The sequence below is a fragment of the Cervus canadensis genome, chromosome 14 (genome assembly GCF_019320065.1).
Source record: "Cervus canadensis isolate Bull #8, Minnesota chromosome 14, ASM1932006v1, whole genome shotgun sequence".
Taxonomy (NCBI): Eukaryota; Metazoa; Chordata; class Mammalia; order Artiodactyla; family Cervidae; genus Cervus; species Cervus canadensis.
The window spans coordinates 61,498,861-61,519,255 of NC_057399.1; the positions used below are offsets into that span (position 1 = coordinate 61,498,861).

Below are 20,395 nucleotides of genomic sequence, written 5' to 3' on the forward strand. Positions count from 1 at the left end.
GACACTGTAAAAGCAGTGCTAAGGGGAAGGTTCATAGCATTACAGGCTTACATCAAGAAACAAGAAAAAAGTCAAATAAATAACCTAACTCTACACCTAAAGCAACTAGAGAAGGAAGAAATGAAGAAACCCAGGGTTAGTAGAAGGAAAGAAATCTTAAAAATTAGGGCAGAAATAAATGCAAAAGAAACTAAAGAGACCATAGCAAAAATCAACAAAGCTAAAAGCTGGTTTTTTGAAAAAATAAACAAAATTGACAAACCGTTAGCAAGACTCATTAAGAAACAAAGGGAGAAGAACCAAACTAACAAAATTAGAAATGAAAATGGAGAGATCACGACAGACAACACTGAAATACAAAGGATCGTAAGAGACTACTACCAGCAGCTCTATGCCAATAAAATGGACAACTTGGAAGAAATGGACAAATTCTTAGGAAAGTATAACTTTCCAAAACTGAACCAGAAAGAAATAGATCTTAACAGACCCATCACAAGCAAGGAAATCGAAACTGTAATCAGAAATCTTCCAGGAAACAAAAGCCCAGGACGAGATGGCTTCACAGCTGAATTCTACCAAAAATTTACAGAAGAGCTAACACCTATCTTACTCAAACTCTTCCAGAAAATTGCAGAAGGTAAACTTCCAAACTCATTCTATGAGGCCACCATCACCCTAATTCCAAAACCAGACAAAGATGCCACAAAAAAAGAAAACTACAGGCCAATATCACTGATGAACATAGATGCAAAAATCCTTAACAAAATTCTAGCAAACAGAATCCAACAACCTATTAAAAAAATCATACACCATGACCAAGTGGGCTTTATCCCAGGAATGCAAGGATTCTTTAATATCCGCAAATCAATCAATGTAATACACCACATTAACAAATTGAAAGATAAAAACCATATGATTATCTCAATAGATGCAGAGAAAGCCTTTGACAAAATCCAACATCCATTTATGATTAAAATTCTCCAGAAAGCAGGAATAGAAGGAACATACCTCAACATAATAAAAGATATATATGACAAACCCACAGCAAGCATTAACTTCAATGGTGAAAAACTGAAAGCATTTCCCCTAAAATCAGGAACAAGACAAGGGTGCCCACTCTCACCACCACTATTCAACATAGTTTTGGAAGTTTTGGCCACAGCAATCAGAGCAGAAAAAGAAATAAAAGGAATCCAGATAGGAAAAGAAGGAGTGAAACTCTCACTGTTTGCAGATGACATGATCCTCTACATAGAAAACCCTAAAGACTCTACCAGAAAATTACTAGAGCTAATCAATGAATATAGTAAAGTTGGAGGATATAAAATTAACACACAGAAATCCCTTGCATTCCTATACACTAACAATGAGAAACAGAAAGAGAAATTAAGGAAACAATACCATTCACCATTGCAACTAAAAGAATAAAATACTCAGGAGTATATCTACCTAAAGAAACAAAAGACCTATACATAGAAAACTATAAAACACTGATGAAAGAAATCAAAGAGGACACAAACAGATGGAGAAACATACCGTGTTCATGGATTGGAAGAATCAATATTGTCAAAATGACTATACTACCCAAAGCAATCTATAGATTCAATGCAATCCCTATCAAGCTACCAAAGGTACTCTTCACAGAACTAGAACAAATAATTTCACAATTTCTATGGAAATACAAAAAACCTCGAATAGCCAAAACAATTTTGAGAAAGAAGAATGGAACTGGAGGAATCAACCTGCCTGACTTCAGGCTCTACTACAAAGCCATAGTCATCAAGACAGTATGGTACTGGCATAAAGACAGAAATATAGATCAGTGGAACAGAATAGAAAGCCCAGAGATAAATCCACGAACCTACGGACACCTTATCTTCGACAAAGGAGGCAAGGATATACAATGGAAAAAAGAAAACCTCTTTAACTAGTGGTGCTGGGAAAACGGGTCAACCACTTGTAAAAGAATGAAACTAGAACACTTTCTAACACTATATACAAAAATAAACTCAAAATGGATTAAAGATCTAAATGTAAGACCAGAAACTATAAAACTCCTAGAGGAGAACATGGGCAAAACACTCTCTGACATGAATCACAGCAGGATCCTCTATGACCCACCTCCCAGAATATTGGAAATAAAAGCAAAACTAAACAAATGGGACCTAATGAAACTTAAAAGCTTTTGCACTACAAAGGAAACTATAAGCAAGGTGAAAAGACAGCCCTCAGATTGGGAGAAAATAATAGCAAATGAAGAAACAGACAAAGGATTAATCTCAAAAATATACAAGCAACTCCTGCAGCTCAATTCCAGAAAAATAAATGACCCAATCAAAAAATGGGCCAAAGAACTAAACAGACATTTCTCCAAAGAAGACATACAGATGGCTAACAAACACATGAAAAGATGCTCAACATCACTCATTATAGAGAAATGCAAATCAAAACCACAATGAGGTACCATTACACGCCAGTCAGGATGGCTGCTATCCAAAAGTCTACAAGCAATAAATGCTGGAGAGGGTGTGGAGAAAAGGGAACCCTCTTACACTGTTGGTGGGAATGCAAACTAGTACAGCCGCTATGGAGAACAGTGTGGAGATTTCTTAAAAAACTGGAAATAGAACTGCCATATGACCCAGCAATCCCACTTCTGGGCATACACACTGAAGAAACCAGATCTGAAAGAGACATGTGCACCCCAATGTTCATCGCAGCACTGTTTATAATAGCCAGGACATGGAAGCAACCTAGATGCCCATCAGCAGACGAATGGATAAGGAAGCTGTGGTACATATACACCATGGAATATTACTCAGCCATTAAAAAGAATTCATCAGTTCTAATGAGATGGATGAAACTGGAGCCCATTATACAGAGTGAAGTAAGCCAGAAAGATAAAGACCAATACAGTATACTAACGCATATATATGGAATTTAGAAAGATGGTAACGATAACCCTATATGCAAAACAGAAAAAGAGACACAGATGTACAGAACAGACTTTTGGACTCTGTGGGAGAAGGCGAGGGTGGGATGTTTTGAGAGGACAACATCGAAACATGTATATTATCAAGGGTGAAACAGATCACCAGTCCAGGCTGGATGCATGAGACAAGTGCTCGGGCCTGGTGCACTGGGAAGACCCAGAGGAATCGTGTGGAGAGGGAGGTGGGAGGGAGGATCGGGATGGGGAATACATGTAAATCCATGGCTGATCCATGTCAATGTATGGCAAAAACCACTACAATACTGTAAAGTAATTAACCTCCAACTAATAAAAATAAATGGGAAAAAATAAATAAATAAAAGCTATGCACTAGAAAAAGCCAGTAACTTATTTAAGACAGAAAAATTAAAAGGAGGGAAAAAAAGAAAGTAAGTTCATGTTCAATCCTAAATGTATTGTGGGTTGGCAATCCTTCATGTTATTACTGATAAAAAATAAAACCTCAAACTTTATACTATGATCAAATATTTAAAGTATAAAATCATTATAAATATTATTTGCCAAGTTCAAGGATTATCTTATCTAATTAAAAAAGTTACAAAAAGAGAATAAATATGTTCAAATCCAACTCATAAGAGAAAAACATCAACTAATTCACCAAAGAATTTTAGGCTGACATTTCCAAGTTCTTGGTGTTTAACTGACTGCTGATTATTTGTTCAGTTATGCACTACATTATCAGCGAGAAGAAAAAAAAACAATCGACCTCTCCAGAAAACAGTGAAATGACTATGCGGAAGGATTTCTTTCAAGTTTACTAATACCACAGTCTACTATCAGTGGACATTTTAAAAATTTTCTTTCTAGTGTGACAGACAAACTGTTTCCCCAGCAAAACCATCACTCTGCCTCCCTTGGGCAACAATGTGAGCATCAGAACCACAGAATGTTGGGGCACTGAGCACCGCAGGGCTTACCTCTGGGATCCCAGAGCCACAGGCGTATGGCGCAAACACCTTCACCAGGGAGACAGCCAGGAAGGCGAAACTCAAGGCCCAGAAGATGTACATCATGTAGTTCATGATGTACGAGCCAGGACCCTGAAACCAAAGGGTTCAACAGAACGAACTTACTGATGGCTGGCGGGCACTGCTAATCCCAGGGCTTGCCACCTAGGCAACTGGCAGCAAACTCTGCAAAGGCTCGTGGTTTACTGCCACAACTGTAACAGCTTTACGGAGCAAACTATTTAAGTAGAACCTAAAACATATTTGTATACACAGAAGGAGACAATCTATTTAATATTTTCCCTAGCTGCTTCCTGATAAAGTCTTGTTGCCAAGAATCTCAGCTGCACTTCAATCTCTGCCAACCCACAAACCAGTTTTTTAAAACAGTTGGTGAAGACAAAACTGCCTTCACACTCAGCTTTCATTCTGCAGCAATTCTGGAGATAAAGTGGGAGACAGTACACTGCCCATCTCACCAGCAGATACAGTCTTTCCAGCTCTAAGATTCAACTACAAGAAAATTTTAAAAACATATCCATAGCTCCTCAAGAACATATATATATATGAAATATGTATATATATATATATATGAAATATGTATATATATATATATACACTATTCTAACTTCTAAAATGTTCTTCATACATATATATGATATTCTGACTTTTAAATGTTCTTTATAAAATAGCATCAACAGTAAAACAATCATGTAAATACTGTAATGCCACAAGGAAAAATCTAGGGATTTCTATAAAATTATCTCCAGTTAAAAGACTTACTTTACAATTTTTGATAACCTATACTTCCCAAACAATTGTGATATAATGTTAATGAGCAGTTTTGATAACTTGGCTTCATATTAACCTTCTGTGGTTATACAGCTCCTACTGCACTTCTTTTCCACAACAAAAACATAGTTTACTTCATAACGCAGTAGACTTGTTTGTGATTATGCAGTTTACTAATACCACAGCTTCTGAAACAATACTTAAATTTTACTCACAGCAATGCAGTCTCATATTTTCCATTCCACCCTGTCACACTTCTCTATTTCCCTTTAGGACAGGTGCAGTCCTCTAGCTTGTTAAATGAACTGGAGACTGGCTTCACTGTACTGACTGTTAATCCACTCAGTCACAGGGCAGGACTCACCTCGGCCTGGCCTATGATCAACTCTGCCCACGTTTTCCACTGCGGACACTTGTCCCTCTCTTCGAACGTGGTTTCGTTGGACCCCCAGCAGCACTGCTCGTGGTTGTACCAGAGCGCGCTCAGGCAGATACCCTCCTTCAGGTCCGTCATCCAGTCGGCCGCAATGTCTATTAACCCAGCCAGTGCCCCTGCAAAAGATGTTGGAGGCGCTGAAGATGGTCCACTTCTGGGGTGTCCGAAACTGTCAACTTACAGGGTCAAGAAGAGCTGGGGATGCCCTACAATAAATGGTCATAAGGGAAATACTACACAAAACTAAGGTTTTCAAATCTTACTATATGTACGCTTATACTACTTCTTAACAACTGTAAATAGCTATTCTTTAAAATGGAATTGTTCTTCTTTGAAATTACAACTAGTTATGTCATTCAAATTGACTGTAACTTTTTAAATGTGCCTGACTCTTTCAAAGGCTGTCCCTTGGCAGAAGGGCCTCATCTCTGGCTGTGACATCAGAGTTTTTACTGGTGTTTTTTATTTGGAAACCCAATTCATAGATTTACAAAAGATCTCGAGCTCACTATTAATGGAATAACCATTAGATTTTGTGAAACTCATGGCATGAATGAATTACTGTGACAAATAATCAGGCTTTTAACAGAAAAATCAAACATATCAAGATCATCTTACAGATAGAATACAAAGAATATACAAACTGATGGTCAAAATCTAAGTCCTTCTCATATAAGAAGGTGAACGGGTCACATAAACCCCGCAGAATCTCAGGACTTCCCTCTCTTCTCTCCACAATTGTATACTTTTCTGTCATGTTCTTCAGGACATAATCTTCCATGGTGGGAGCTCAAAGTCAGTAAAACAGCCCTTCCCACTGGTTTTCACATCTTCCCCTGCTATTCCAGCCTTGCTCACGGCCGCTGGGAGCTCTGCAGCCCACGTGGAGCTTAAAGTTCGGCTCTGATGGTGGCTTGACCACTCTCAAGCTGTGACACCTCGGTCAAGTCACTTAATCTCTCTGAGCTTAATCCCCTCATCTGTACGACTCAGACCATGGGATTGCCGTGAGGTTTACACACACGCAAAGCTTGGTTTACACACACGCAAAGCTTTTGGAACAGGGCATGACCCATAGGAAGCACTCAATAAATACTACCTATTTATTATGATGTTAACACTAAAATACACTTTACTGACCATCTGGTACAGACTAGGTATTTTACAGATAAAGACAATGAGTGAGAAAGATCAAATTGGACACTTAAGGTGATCGAGCCAAGCCCAGAGCTCTGAGCTTCCCGCCTCCCACTCTTACATTTAAGGATATTTTTTTGAAGGAAAGAAACAAAACAAATGCTTCTAAAAATCCAAAAGTTTCTGGAAAAAAAAAATTGCAGGAAGGAGGGGAGAACTATTTATTGTCCTGTTAACCAGAGCAGCATTGCATTAAAAGGTCTCTTTACCTGATGCCAATCCTGTCAGTGTCACCACGAGCCACCCTGACCACGCATCATACAAGCTTTTCGTCATTTCCCATGCTGATTCTTTCTTTTTGCTGTTGATCTGAAATTAGAAATGGTCATGCTTCATTTTTCAAACTATGAGTAGCAGCCACAATTCTAGAATCCAACAATTTCCTCAGTTACTATACACGGAACAGTCCTTTCTCAACTAACTAATGGAGTGAGTCTGGGGCAGAAACAGCAGGTCAGACAGCTGCCGCACCTGTAAACCAGATGACCAGCATTGACCCAGAACCTCAGAATGAGAGCAAGGGCCCCACGGTCCACACAGACGCTGACCCAGACTGCTTCAGACTGCACCGGAGTTAGCTGGCATACACCTTTTATAGTGACAGAAATAAGACATCACAGCTCCAAGTGGCTGTCACTCCCTGCTCCGTCTCTAGTTCTAGCAGTTAAGCGGAATGTAGTGGTCCTAAAAGGCATGGGCGGTGACGAACAGTACTGTGCCCGTACACGTAGACCACCACAGTCCTGTGAACAAAGGGGCTGCCGAAGCGTTCAGGCCTGCAGCGTGCCAGTGCGCCGACGCCACAGGCAGGGTGTCGTCGCTGCGTGAGGCAGAGGAGTCAGAGCGGCGGGCGCTGACAGACCTGCCGCCAGCTCTCACCCTCAGACGCCCAGGGCCCGTCTGCTCCCTCTGCGTGTGGGCTTCACGAGAAGCCCCCCGAGCCCGCCCACCCCTCCCTGTCCTGCTGCCCGGCTGCTCCACACGCCACACTCTCAGGCCAGGCAAGCCCTGCTCCGGCATCCCACGGGAGGGCTGCAGCCGGAATTCAATGGTCTGGTCTCTTTCAAACATCTGGTCTATTTCAAGCCACAAGGCCACATTCAAAAGGCTGAATGAGGCAATTTTACTCCTATGTTATAAGTAACCAATCAGCTATTCACCTTTCTTTAGGGTTGAAGGTAGGTCATTCCTTTCAAAAACAATAAACCTCACTTGCTTTTTCTTAATAACTGCAGTGTTTAATAAAATACAATATTAAGCAAAAATTTGAAAGCCATCTAAACGTTCATCAATACAGTATTGGTTAAATAAACTGCAGTTACATCTATGTCATGAGAAACTCTGTAGTCATTAACAAAGAATGAGATAAATGCAGTATCATGTGGAGGAGAAAAGCAAGGCATTCATGTATATAGGATGCTACCATTTATCTAAGAAAAATAAGTATATAAATATATATTTATAAAAAATTATTAAAAAAAAATGAAGGGGCAAACCGTAACACTCGAAGTGCAACTCCTGAATACTACGTGTAAAGACTGCACACAGCACTTCTCACACATCATGAAGGAGGGGATGCCTGAGGAAAAGCCTCTGTGTGGTCTATTTGAGCAGCAGCATAAACCACTTTCACGGAGCGCCATTCTTACTTGAAAGAAAAATACCGGAACTACGGTTTTTCAGACTTGGAAATTTGACAGCTATTTTTCTCAAAAAACGAACCAAGTAAGCCTGTCATTTCAAGTAAAATGTGTATTTGGTTCCAATGACAGATTTTGAGCTTGAAAGTAAAAATGAGAATTTTAGAGAATTTATATCCATTACTGTAAGAATGACAGATCCCAATAGTTAAAAGACTTTTCTGAGTAGATTAGTGTTGCCATTAATGAATGTGGCTTTTTTGATACTGTATACTGATACGGTACAATGAACACGTCAACTATTCAAAGAACTGCATGAATCAGTGAATCAGTATTTGCCAAAGGATCATGGCATAATGTTACAAAATCGTTCACTCAAAGCTCAAGGGGAACCAAAGGACTTTAATGCAGCCGAAGACAAGCAGCTCACTGATGCAGGTTCAGGTCACACGCTGCAACTAACCTTCAGAAGCCAACCACACGTCACTGTCACTGTCCTGTAGTATCAAAGAAGAAAATCCACAATGACCTGAAAAGGCTATTAAAATACTCCTCGCTTTTCCAACTACATGGCTGTGAGGTTGGATTTTCTTCATGTACTTCAATCAAAACATACAGCAGTCTGCAGCAGCAGGTAAGAGAATCCAGTAGTTTTCAGGAAACCAGAAAATACTGAATGAGATTCATGAAAATGCAGTCCAGTGTCGCTCTCTCAGTAAATATTTTTTATGTTGGAAAATAGCTATTTTTGATAAAAATATTTTTTGTGTTAACATGTAATGAGCTTGTTATTGTTACTTTTGAATGAATGTTTTTAAAATTTCCCAGTTTTATCATCTAATATGGTATAACGTCTTATTTTCAGTTATACCCTATTTATAATATTTCCAGCAAGGGTGAATATTGACTAATGAATCTCAGAAGCAGTACTTTTCATAAACAATATAATCTAAGTCCAATTTAAGGTTTAATAGATATATAAACATTATTATGAAAGGTAGTAACTCATTTGTACAAGCAATTATTACACCTATGAGTTAACTTCAGAGCTCAAATTTGCAAATGGCCTTTTAGAATTTGGAATTATATTTTCAAGAGATTTTCTCTCTTAAAATTTTTGAATGACACTATCAATAAACCACAAACAACAAAAAAGATAACATACGTTGTAGTTCTTAGCAAAAACCATTCCTTTATTGATTAGTACTTTACAACAACTTTCCATATGTCCACACAGGACTCAATTTGAGAAACAGCTCAGGATTTAAAACCAAGAAAAGAGATAAAACAGCAAAGCCTCAGGAAACTATCTCCCCAGTAAGCTGCTTCTTTTTCCAACAACTGCAATTATGTAACACATTTCCTCTTTGGCCTGCTGCTCAAAGTCAAGTGCCATGCAGACTGCTACCTCCATAACTTGGCTTGATCTTCCTCAACTCAGAGGCCTTTGCCTTTCCCTCCTATTCTGCCTTCCTCTACTTCTTTGTAAGCTGCTTCAAATCCCTTCCAGAAAGATAAAGGATATAAAGAAACTTTTAAAAATTATAGAGTAAAAACTGTATTACTTATAATATGTGGAACCTTAAGTGCACTTTTAACGTATAGCATGTTTTGGCAGCCTGAGATCACTGGCAGAAAGACATCATTCAAGGATCTCTCATGCGCTGCCGTTGCAAAGATTTCTGAGCAAACATACCCGTCGGTGCCTTTCTCTGTCTTTACACTTCTCTCGCACCCAGTCGATGGTGTGGAAGTCATCATAGGTGCCAACCCCGGGGATGGGCTCGTCCAGAAGGTCCAGCAAGTGCGTGGAGCTGCTGATGCTGCCCCCGTTGGTCATTGTGTAGTGAGTCCCTGCAGAGCCAATGAGGAACAATGAGTGTGTTCTGTGAGGACAATGGAGGGCTATTCGGTTCATCAGTAATTCCTAAAGAAAGAGCATCACTTGAAATAATTACAATCAACAGAGGAAGGAAAGCGTTAAGAAAATGCATCTCAAACTTGGAAGTAAGGAGAAAGACTAGGGCACATCCCGCCCCACTCACAGGAGAGCTGAGAAGCCACCTTCCTACCTCATCTGAGGGACGCCCTGGGAAGGGAGCTCTGCAGGACTTCCTGGTTACCACCCAGCAGGGCACAGACTCCACAAAGTGAGAACATGGCCCAGTGGATGGATACACTGAAATGGATACACTGAAGGCAGATACACGGAAGATGAAGATGGATACATTGAAGAAAATTATGACCTCCCTCTTGCAAAAAGGCAACTGCATTCTGTCCAGGAGAAAAGACAATGCTCAGTGGAAGTGTGGGTTCTGCCATCAGATTCTGTCCCAGGAGGAAGTTCTTCCTCTCCCTGACAATGTCTCTCTGGCTCTTGAAAAGCCTACATCAGCTGTGCCAGGAAGCAGGCTCCCTCGCTAGAGCTCAATACATAACATTTGACCAGCGTCCACTATGCAACAGACTTGAGGGTACAAGGAAGGGGGCTGAAAGACAGTTCACAAAAACACAACTGGCTCTTAATTTTGAAAAGAAATTCAATCTAACACACAAAAAAGAAACTCAGAGCAAACCTACAATATCATTCTCCTCTATCAGACTGGTAAAGATTTAAAAAGTTGGCCAATGCACTAAGTTGGCAAAGACATGGGGAAAAGAGGTCCTGGAACAAAATCATTAGGTTCAGTATCAACTGGTGCAACCTCGTTGAGAAGGGAAAGCTGCATACATACTGTCCAACCCAGCAAGCACAAGTCTGGGACTCTTCCTGCACTTATACTTGTGTAAGCCCATAAACTGCACAGTATGGGCACAGACCGCATTGGAGCTCTAGGAGGAAGCGAAACAATGTCAGAGTGCTCACAATCTGAAACCGGGGTCAGCAAAAGAGCCAAAAAGTCTATCTGCTAGGTTTTGGAGGCCGAACAGTCACAACTACTCAACTCTGCCATGTTGAGTCTAAGTCTGCCATGTCAGCACAAAAGAAGTCCTATCAACATGCAGATGAGTGACTATGGCTGTGTTTCAGTAACAGTTTATCTACAGGAGAAGAGCAAGATTTCACCTAATGCCTGACCCTATTTTCAAAGGCAGAGTAGCAACTTTAACTGGAAAATTATTTGGTTAAATTTATTTTGGTTAAAAGTTATGCTTATATTTAAATACAGAGAAAATACTACGAAGAGAAATGAAACAACATGTTAATAATGGTTACCTCTGGGAAGTAGATTTGTTAGAAAAAGCAGAGAAGGAAGTTTAATTTTCTGCATAACCGTCGTAGATATATCTATACACACATATACATATGTGCATGCGCTCAGTTGTGTCTGACTCTTTATGGCCCCAAGGACTATAGCCTGCCAGGATCCTCAGCCCACAGAATTTGCCAGGCAAGAATACTGGAGTGGGTTGCCATGCCCCCCTCCACAGAATCTTCCCAACCCTGGGATCAAACCCCAGTCTCCTGCACTGCAGGTGGATTCTTTTACATCTGAGCCCCTATAATTTCAAACAGGTGATCTTAACACAATTGATTACAGATTACATCTTCAAATTATGTAGCAGTAATAGATTTTATGCTAAAAACTAAACATCTAAAACTATGTCATTTTAACAGAAATGTATGAATTGATAGAGAATATAAGGAGTGGCACTATACTAATGTTTAAACAAACACCATAAAGAGAGACTCAAGAAACCCATTTAGTTTATTCTGTGGTTTTATGGAAAACCAAAATTCCAAACAGCAAAATCCCCAGACTACTCTTGCAGTCTGATGGTTTAAATGGACTTGTCCTCTTTTGTTTACAAAGAAACTATAGTAAATGTTCAGTCATTCACAAAAACCGACCCTTGCAAAGCCAGAACCTGCACTTTTCCCAGCACTGTGAACAGTGCCAGGTTAGAGCAGGGGAGGCTCCTCAATCAGCCAGGAGCGGGAGGGAGAGGCGCTCGGAGCCCCCACATCAGCACAAGGACTCGTTTTATCACTGTCCAGATAGAAGCAAATCAACTACACTGGCCTGCAAGCTCTGTTCTGTGATCATTCAAAGAGGCAGCTGAAACAAGCGTTATCACAGAAAGGGTTATTAGCATTTCAAACGATGTAATACTGAATATTGGGCTTCCCTGGTGGCTGAGCAGTAAAGAATCTGTTTAGAGATGCGGATTTGATCTGTAGGTTGGGAAGATCCCTGAAAGAGGAAATGGTAACCCACTCCAGTCACCTTGCCTGGAGAATTTCATGGACAGAGGAGCCTGGCAGGGCTCCAAGTGGGGTCGAGAAACAGTCAGACACAACTGAGCAACTAAACAACAACAAATACTGAATATTCTACAATGAACTTAATGTTTCTTTACTTCTACCAGATACAACAGAGTTCCCTCTTTCCTCTCCACTTACAACATTTGAATGCTTGGCCTGGAAAGGTGTAAAATTCTAACAGGAGAGTAGTGTACTGACTTCAGTGTTTTGGCAGAAGCACTCCAGGATAAATAATTTATCATTCTGACGAAGGGTTTAAAGGCCCAATCCCTCAATGGCCCATGCCTGCTCACGTAAAACACAAGCCCTAAACCCTCCACCGCGACCTTTACATGCTCTAGGTCCTTCTTCCCCCATCCTGATTTTATTCAGTAATTTCCACTTTGTCAAAACTAACTGAAAGGCCATAAATTTTCTTAAGAAAAAGCGACTGGAGAGTAAAAACAATGACAGGATTTATAATACCTTGACAAATTTCAGCATCTCTGGCTCCATCTTCTATACGATAATATTAAAAATGGTCATTTTGAAGATGTTTTTGGAGGGAAGCATCAAAGCCTCTATGATACCACTCAGGAAGACATCTGGGGCAGTGTGCCCCAAAAGCCTAAACAAAACAAACTGAAACTGACGGAAATTCTACAGTAAGTGTCTTGCGATCTTCAAATATGTCAGCCATGAAAGAGTAGCTGCACTTGATAAAAGGAGACAAAGACATGCACAGCGGAACTCACTCCCTGCCTGGGATGGGCAGACACAGGGCAGCGACCGGGAACCTGGAGAACCGTCTGAATAGTGACTGAATAACAGTATCGATGCCAATCTTCTGATTTTGAAAACTGCACTGAAGCTATGTACGAGCTATATATCCTTTCATAAGGAAACACACACTTAAGTATTTAGGGGTTACAGTGCATCACATCTGCATGTGCGCATGCTTGGTCCTGTCCGACATTCTGTGAACCCATTGATAGGCCGCCAGGCTCCTCTGTCCATGAGATCCTCCAGGCAAGAGTACTGGAGTGGGTTGCCCTCCACCAGGGGATCTTCCCCACCCAGGCATCACACCCGCATCTCCTACACTGCAGATGGATTCTTCACCACGGAGCCCCCTGGGAAGCCCCATCACATCTGCATCTTACCCTTACAGTGCTCAGGGAAGAAGAACATGGCGCATCACGTATGTACAAATAACAGTGTACGCAACGTGTGACAGGGAAAGCACACATGACAGGGAAAGAAAAAGGCAGGATGAAAACATGAGGTAAAATGTTAACATTCAGGAATCTAGGGGAAGGGCTTATGAGAGTCTTTGCACTATTTTTCAACATCTCTAAAGCTGAAATTAAAAGAATTTTTAAGCCTACTGTGATTTATTTTGCAAACTTCCAACTTTGCCCCTATTTGCTCTTATCTGGGTAGAGATGGAGACATGCATTACTGATCTTAATTATTACTATTCTACACAAAAAAATCAAAAGCAAAATTTTCTGTACCACCTAACATGTATCCACACAGTAAGTCACCAGTGCAGGTTAAGAATTCCCAGCCGCCCGCAGCATGAAGATACTTAGCAAACGAAGCGTGTATCCCCAACAGGCCTCTGCAACAGGGAGGAGAGAGGCAGAGACCAGCGTTCTTATTTTCCGGGGCAGCACAGGCCTAGTCCCCCACACATTCACAGAAGCTGTGTGTCCTGCCTCACTGACTTTCCAGTCACTAGTCTGTAGAAACTACCCTGACATCGAACCAACAGAGCTGCATAGTAATTACAAATTCCTGAAAATCAGAAATAAAGCGTTCAAGCTTTTCACACAGGGAATCCCATGCACCAACATTTCACGCTCAGGGCATCCCGTGACATTTCTGGGGCTGCCATGCACGTCTCACGTAGGAATTCGCCTGTCAGTCTGTGTGCCTGGCAGACTACTGGGAGGTCAGCCTGCCCCTCAGGCCTATTTGCTCCCACCGGACACAGTGACAGTGTACAGGAGAAGTACTGACGGGTCTTCTTGCTTTAGGGGAGCCCACATGTTTATGTTTATCTGTTTAGATTCACTGTTTCCCCTCTAATTATTCCTAAAAGAAGTCTGAGTCCTTCTGTGACTCTTTACATCAAATTGGTTTGGAATTAACCAAGATCGATTTTGGTATGAAAATAAAAACTTTTTGCTAGTTGATTAGAATACTTCTTTGGCTCTGATAAACATGATGAAAAGGCATCTCCAGAGAAAGGCAGACAGTTCAATCTGGCTTTAACCTCTCTCCTTTCATTCTGTTTCTTACTGGGTTATAATTGAAAAAAAATTATCATATTGAATGCAAAATCAATTAACATAGTTCTAAAATTTAAAGTCTGCTTTAGGATTGCTAGATAAAATTCAAGAATTACCTGGCTATTAAAAAAAAAGGAGGGGGTTTCAAACCTTTACTTCAGTATGTCTGTGACATCATTTCACGTATTTTATTTTATAGTTTGTTCTACCAAACATGGAAATCTGAGTAGTTCAAAGAAGAAGAAAAGGAAAGACTGGGTCCTACTTCGTTTCTCACAAGATCTCAGAAATGCCTATGCATCGGTGCACATTAGCAGTAATTTCAAAGACGCTACGTTTCCGAACAGTAACAATGGTTTTTAAATATTCCTAATTATTATTCCTTTGTGTACAGGTCACTGCAATCTAAATTTCACTTAAAGTTTACCTTACAAATGATAAAACGAGACAAACACAAATCACATCTCTGTGTTAATAACTTGCAAGCAGGAGTGTCAGTCACCCAGCGTCACCGCCCCACTCCGTCTCCTGCATGATACCGCACACATCTCAGAGGCGATGCCACAAGCACAAGTGAAAGCTCTCTCACAGGCAAAGTGCATCTCCTTTTCTTTCCTAAAATAGCATTTCAAGGATTGGAAATTAGGAAATTATAACAGGGCTTTCCAAGCCAAGGGGTGAGGCCGCAGTCCCTCACAAGACCTCCCCTTGCCCTCCTTGACGACTCGTCTCGGAGCTGGGGGAACACAGAGCGGCACCATTCACTCGGACGTCTCTCCCAAGCACGTGCAGCGCTCACTGATGCAGACGGCAGCACAGACACACCAGAACACCTTTCGGAAATAATCAACGTTCTTTGTCCAACAGTACCTCCTCATCCTCTGTGCGCATGCTCCCCACCAACTCAGGAAACACCCTCCGCCACAGGGAAAATCAGAGAACAAGATTCAGCACTATACTTCTGAGTTTCAAACTCAGGCTTTTGAAACCGAAAAGAACAGGCAAAATCTTAAAAGGCAATACATCTGAGTTGTAAGCAATGGGATTCTGGGTTTCAAAATGTTTTAAGTAAAAAGGAGTTTCTGCAATAAGCCTTGGGGTGAAAAAAGAACAGATGAAGAAGCAAGTCTATACAGTTACGTAATGTTTGCGGGGGAAGCGAGGAGAGGGAATTGAGTAAACAAGAGAGTTAAAACAGTTAAACTGGCAACTGGCTTCAGCTTTTCACATTTTCTACAAGAAAAAAAAAAGTAAAATCAAACTAGCCATATGTATTTATAAGCTTTTCATTACTTAGCATATTTTCACTACTCGACACACTTTGTAAAAACCATTTCAGGTCATTAAATGCATCAGTTCAGTTCAGTTCAGTCGCTCAGTCGTGTCCAACTCTTTGTGACCACATGAACCACAGCACGCCAGGCCTCCCTATCCATCACCAACTTCCGGAGTCCACCCAAACCCATGTCCATCAAGTCGGCGATGCCATCCAACCATCTCATCCTCTGTCATCCCCTTCTCCTCCTGCCCTCAATCTTTCCTAGCATCAGGGTCTTTTCCAATGAGTCAGCTCTTCACATCAGGTAGCCAAAGTATTGGAGTTTCAGCTTCAACATCACCATCTAGTCAAGGCTATGGTTTTTCCAGTAGTCATGTGGGGATGTGAGAGTTGGACTATAGAGAAAGCTGAGTGCTGAAGAATGGATGCTTTTGAACTGTGGTGTTGGAGAAGACTCTTGAGAGTTCCTTGGACTGCAGGGAAATCCAACCAGTCCATCCTAAAGGAAATCAGTCCTGGTTGTTCATTGGAAGGACTGATCTTGAAGCTGAAACCCCAATACTTTGGCCACCTGATGTGAAGAACTGACTCATTGGAAAAGACCCTGATGCTGGGAAAGACTGAAGGCAGGAGAAGGGGATGACAGAGGATGAGATGGTTGGATGGCATCACCCACTCAATGGACATGGGTTTGGGTGGACTCCGGGAGTTGGTGATGGACAGGGAGGCCTGGCGTGCTGTGGTCCATGGGGTCGCAAACAGTCGAGACACGACTGAGTGGCTGGACTGACTGACTGAGTGAGAGTGATATACAGACAGCAGGAGTCTATTCATTTTGACAGCTGAACTTCAAAAGGATAACAGGACACAGGACAGTCCCAGATCTTAGAGTGTCTAAGAAAACACGATCTGAAAGCAGTAGCTCCCAGATTTAACACAAAAACTTTCCTGGAGGTCTGATGCCAGATGCCGTGACCACCCCTCAATACAGCCCATGCCTGGAAAACAATGAAAGTAGAGAAAAGATCACTTTCTCTGCAGCATGGCCCAGTAGAGAAACCCCATGACCTAATGCACTCTGAGGTCAGAAAGACCTAGATTCAAATCCCACGGCTACCACATAAGCCAGCAGGAACTACCTACTAATCTCTCAGGTACCTAGGTGATTTCACCCACCCATAGCCTGTGGTATGTGGACTGCAGATAAACCGTGTAAAATACCTACTATTATATACTATATCTGACAAACAGTAGGAAATCAATAAACACAAGTTACTGTTTCTGCTCAAATATTTTGGAACTTAAAATGGGCTTATTATATTACTCACATGGTATTAATAGTAACCAAAAGACTAACTATATGACAAAGGGAAGAAAAAAATTGTATTACAAATATGGGCAATGATTTCTTCTTAGAACTGTATACTGAGCAAAAATCAGGTAGATTTTTAACATAACTTAATTCATTATGCCTGGTATGGCCACAAAAACAAACTTCTAAAACGCACCGTAAATGACCAACCTTTCCATGAAGCGGACATCTTATAACTTAAATATCACCAGCAACATTTCACAGTTCAAGTGTCAGCAAGTACGATGTGCTTCAGTGTTAGTGATTCTAGTTGGTTACCACCCAATGAGTGAGCTTTCTTGCAAAAATAACTTTATTTATAAGAGGACTTTTGTCTTCTTTCTTCCCCAAACACAACACTCTATAAAATGCATGCATTCCACTGTAAACACATTTATTAATAAATGCAATCTAAACAAAGAGGCTTTAAAGTATCTGCGGAAACTCACTTGTAAGTTTATGCTGCGTTGTTCTGTTCTGTGCTGAGACACGGCTGACGCACAGCGCTGCTCAGGGTCAGGCGCACAGCAAAGCGACACCGCTACACGTGTGTCTGCTCTTCCTCAAGCTCTTCTCCCTCACAGGCTATTGCAGAATACTGAGTACAGTTCCCCGAGCTATGCAGTAGGTCCTCCTCGCAGGCTATTGCAGAATACTGAGTGTAGTCCCCTGAGCTATGCAGTAGGTCCTCCTCATAGGCTACTGCAGAATACTGAGTGTAGTTCCCCAAGCTATGCAGTAGGTCCTTGTTGGGTGTCTATTTTATGTATATATAGTAGTGTGTATATAGTAATCCCAAATTCCCAATTTATTGTTCTCCACCCTTTTCCCCTTTGGTAATCATAATTTTTTTTTTCTACCTCTGTTGGTCTATTTCTGCTTAGTATATAAGTTCATTTGTATGATTTTATTTGTGTGTGTGTGTGTGCGCTCAATTGCTCAGTCGTGACTGACCCTTTGTGATCCCAGGGTCTACAGCCCACCAAACTGCTCTGCCTATGGGATTCTTCAGGCAACAATACTGAAGTGGGTTGCTATTTCTTTCTCCAGGGGATCTTCATGACACAGGGATTGAACCCGTGTCGCCTGCTTTGGCAGGTGCATTCTTTACCTTAGTCACCGGGGAAGCCCCATTTTATTGTTTATATTCTACATATAAGTGATACCATATATTTGTCTTTCTCTGTTCAGCATGCTTCATTATGATGATCTCTGTGTCCATCCATGTTGCTGAAAATGATACTATTTCATTTTTATGGCTAAGTAATATTCCATTGTATGTATGTACATCGTCTTTCTCCATTCATCTGTTTATGGACACTGAGGTTACTTCCATATCTTGTCTATTGCAAACACTGTTGTTATGAACCTTGAGGTGCATGGATCTTTTCGAATAATGGTTTTTTCCCAGAAATATGCCGAAGAATGGGACTGCAAGATCATATGGTAGCTCTATCTTCAATTTTATAAGGAATTTCCATACTAGTCTCCAGAGTGGCTGTGCCAATTTACATTCCCATCAACAGTGTAGGAGGGTTCCCTTTTCTCTACATCTTCTCTAGCATTTACTGTTTGTACATTTTTTGATGATGACCATTCTGTCTGGTCTGATAGCTCACTGTAGTTTTGATTTGCATTTCTCTACTAATTAGTGATACTGAGCATATTTTCATGTGCTTTTTGGCTATTTGTATGTCTTCTTTGGAAAAATGTCAAATTTTTTATTAGGTTGTTTGGGTGTTTTTTTGGATATTGAGCTGTATGAGCTGTGTATTTGAGATTAATCCTTTTGTCAGTCATGTCATTTGCAAATGTCTTCTCCCATTCCATAAGCTGTCTTTACGTTTTGTTTACAGTTTCCTTTATTGTGCAAAAGTTTTTAAGTTTAATTAGCCTCCATTTGTTTATATTCATTTCCATCACTCTAGGAGGTGGATTCAAAAAGACAGTGCTGTGACTGATCAGAGTGTCTGTCTACATTTTCCTCTAGAAGTTTATAGCTCTTTAATCCACTGTGAGTTTGTGTTGGTGTTAGAGAATGTTCTAATATCATTATTTTACATGTGGCTGTCCAGTTTACCCAGCACCATTTATTGAAGAGACTGTCTTTTCTCTATTGTATATTCTTGCCTCCTCTGTCAAAGATAAACGCCCACATATGAGTGGGTTTATCTCTGAGCTTTCTTTCCTGTTTCACTTCTGATCTATATTTCTGTTCTTCTGTCATGATTACTGTAGCTTTGTAAATATGCTCTGAAGTCAGGGAGCCTGATTCTGCCAGTTTCATTTTTCATTTTTCTTTCTCAAGATTGCTTCAGCTATTGGAGGGGGGGTGGGGTCTTTCCATACAAATTGTAAAATGTTTTGTTCTAGGTCTGAGAAAAATGCCACTGGTAATTTGACAGCAATTGCACTGAATCTGTACATTGCCTTGGGTAATATGCACATGAAAAGCAAATGAAAAGATGCTCACAAATTGGAAAAGACTGAAAGCACACGGAGAAGGGGGTGGCAGAGGATAAGATGGTTCGATAGCATCACCGACTCAGTGGACATGAATCTGAGCAAACTCTGGGAGAAAGTGGAGAGCAGAGGAGTGTGGTGTGCTGCAGGCCATGAGGTTGCCAAGAGTAGGACATGACTTAGCCAATGAACAACAACAAAAATCACTAATTATTAGAGGAATGCAAATTTAAACTTCAGTGGGGATCACTTTACACCAGTTAGGATGCCATCATCAAAATCTATGTCATTCTGACAGTACTGATTCTTCCAATCCAAGAACACAGTATACCTTTCCATTTCTTTGTGTCATCTTGAATTTCCTTCATCAGTCTTACAGTTTTTAGAATACAGGTTTTTTGTGTCTTCATGTAGGTTTATTACTTTTAATGTAATAGTAAATGGGGCTGTTTTCTTAATTTCTCTTTCGGACCTTTCATTTTTAGTGTAGAGAAATGCAACAGATTTCTGCATATTAATTTCGCATCCTGCAACTTTACCAAGTTCATTAATGAGCTCTAGTAGTTTTCTGGTTATATTATTATTTAAATAAATATCTTCACCAATGGGAAAAGAACAGTCTTCAACAAATGATGCTGCGACAACAGGCTAGCCACATGTAAAAGAATGAAGTTGGACCCTACCTACCTCACACCATACATGAAACTTAACTCAAAAAGGATCACAGGCCCAAA

General features: G+C 40.7%; 1 protein-coding gene across 6 annotated transcripts in view; it reads right to left on the bottom strand.

Moving 5' to 3' along the window:
* The window catches only part of CLCN3 (chloride voltage-gated channel 3), a 91,758-nt gene that overhangs the window by 28,471 nt on the left and 42,892 nt on the right, over positions 1 to 20,395 (bottom strand). For all 6 annotated transcript variants that reach the window (XM_043486737.1, XM_043486733.1, XM_043486734.1 and 3 more), the window contains 4 exons: positions 9,722 to 9,879; positions 6,595 to 6,694; positions 5,117 to 5,304; positions 3,931 to 4,053 (listed from right to left, as the gene is read on the bottom strand). In XM_043486737.1, the coding sequence (XP_043342672.1) occupies positions 3,931 to 4,053; positions 5,117 to 5,304; positions 6,595 to 6,694; positions 9,722 to 9,879 (569 nt within the window). The remainder of the gene's footprint in view (positions 1 to 3,930; positions 4,054 to 5,116; positions 5,305 to 6,594; positions 6,695 to 9,721; positions 9,880 to 20,395) is intronic.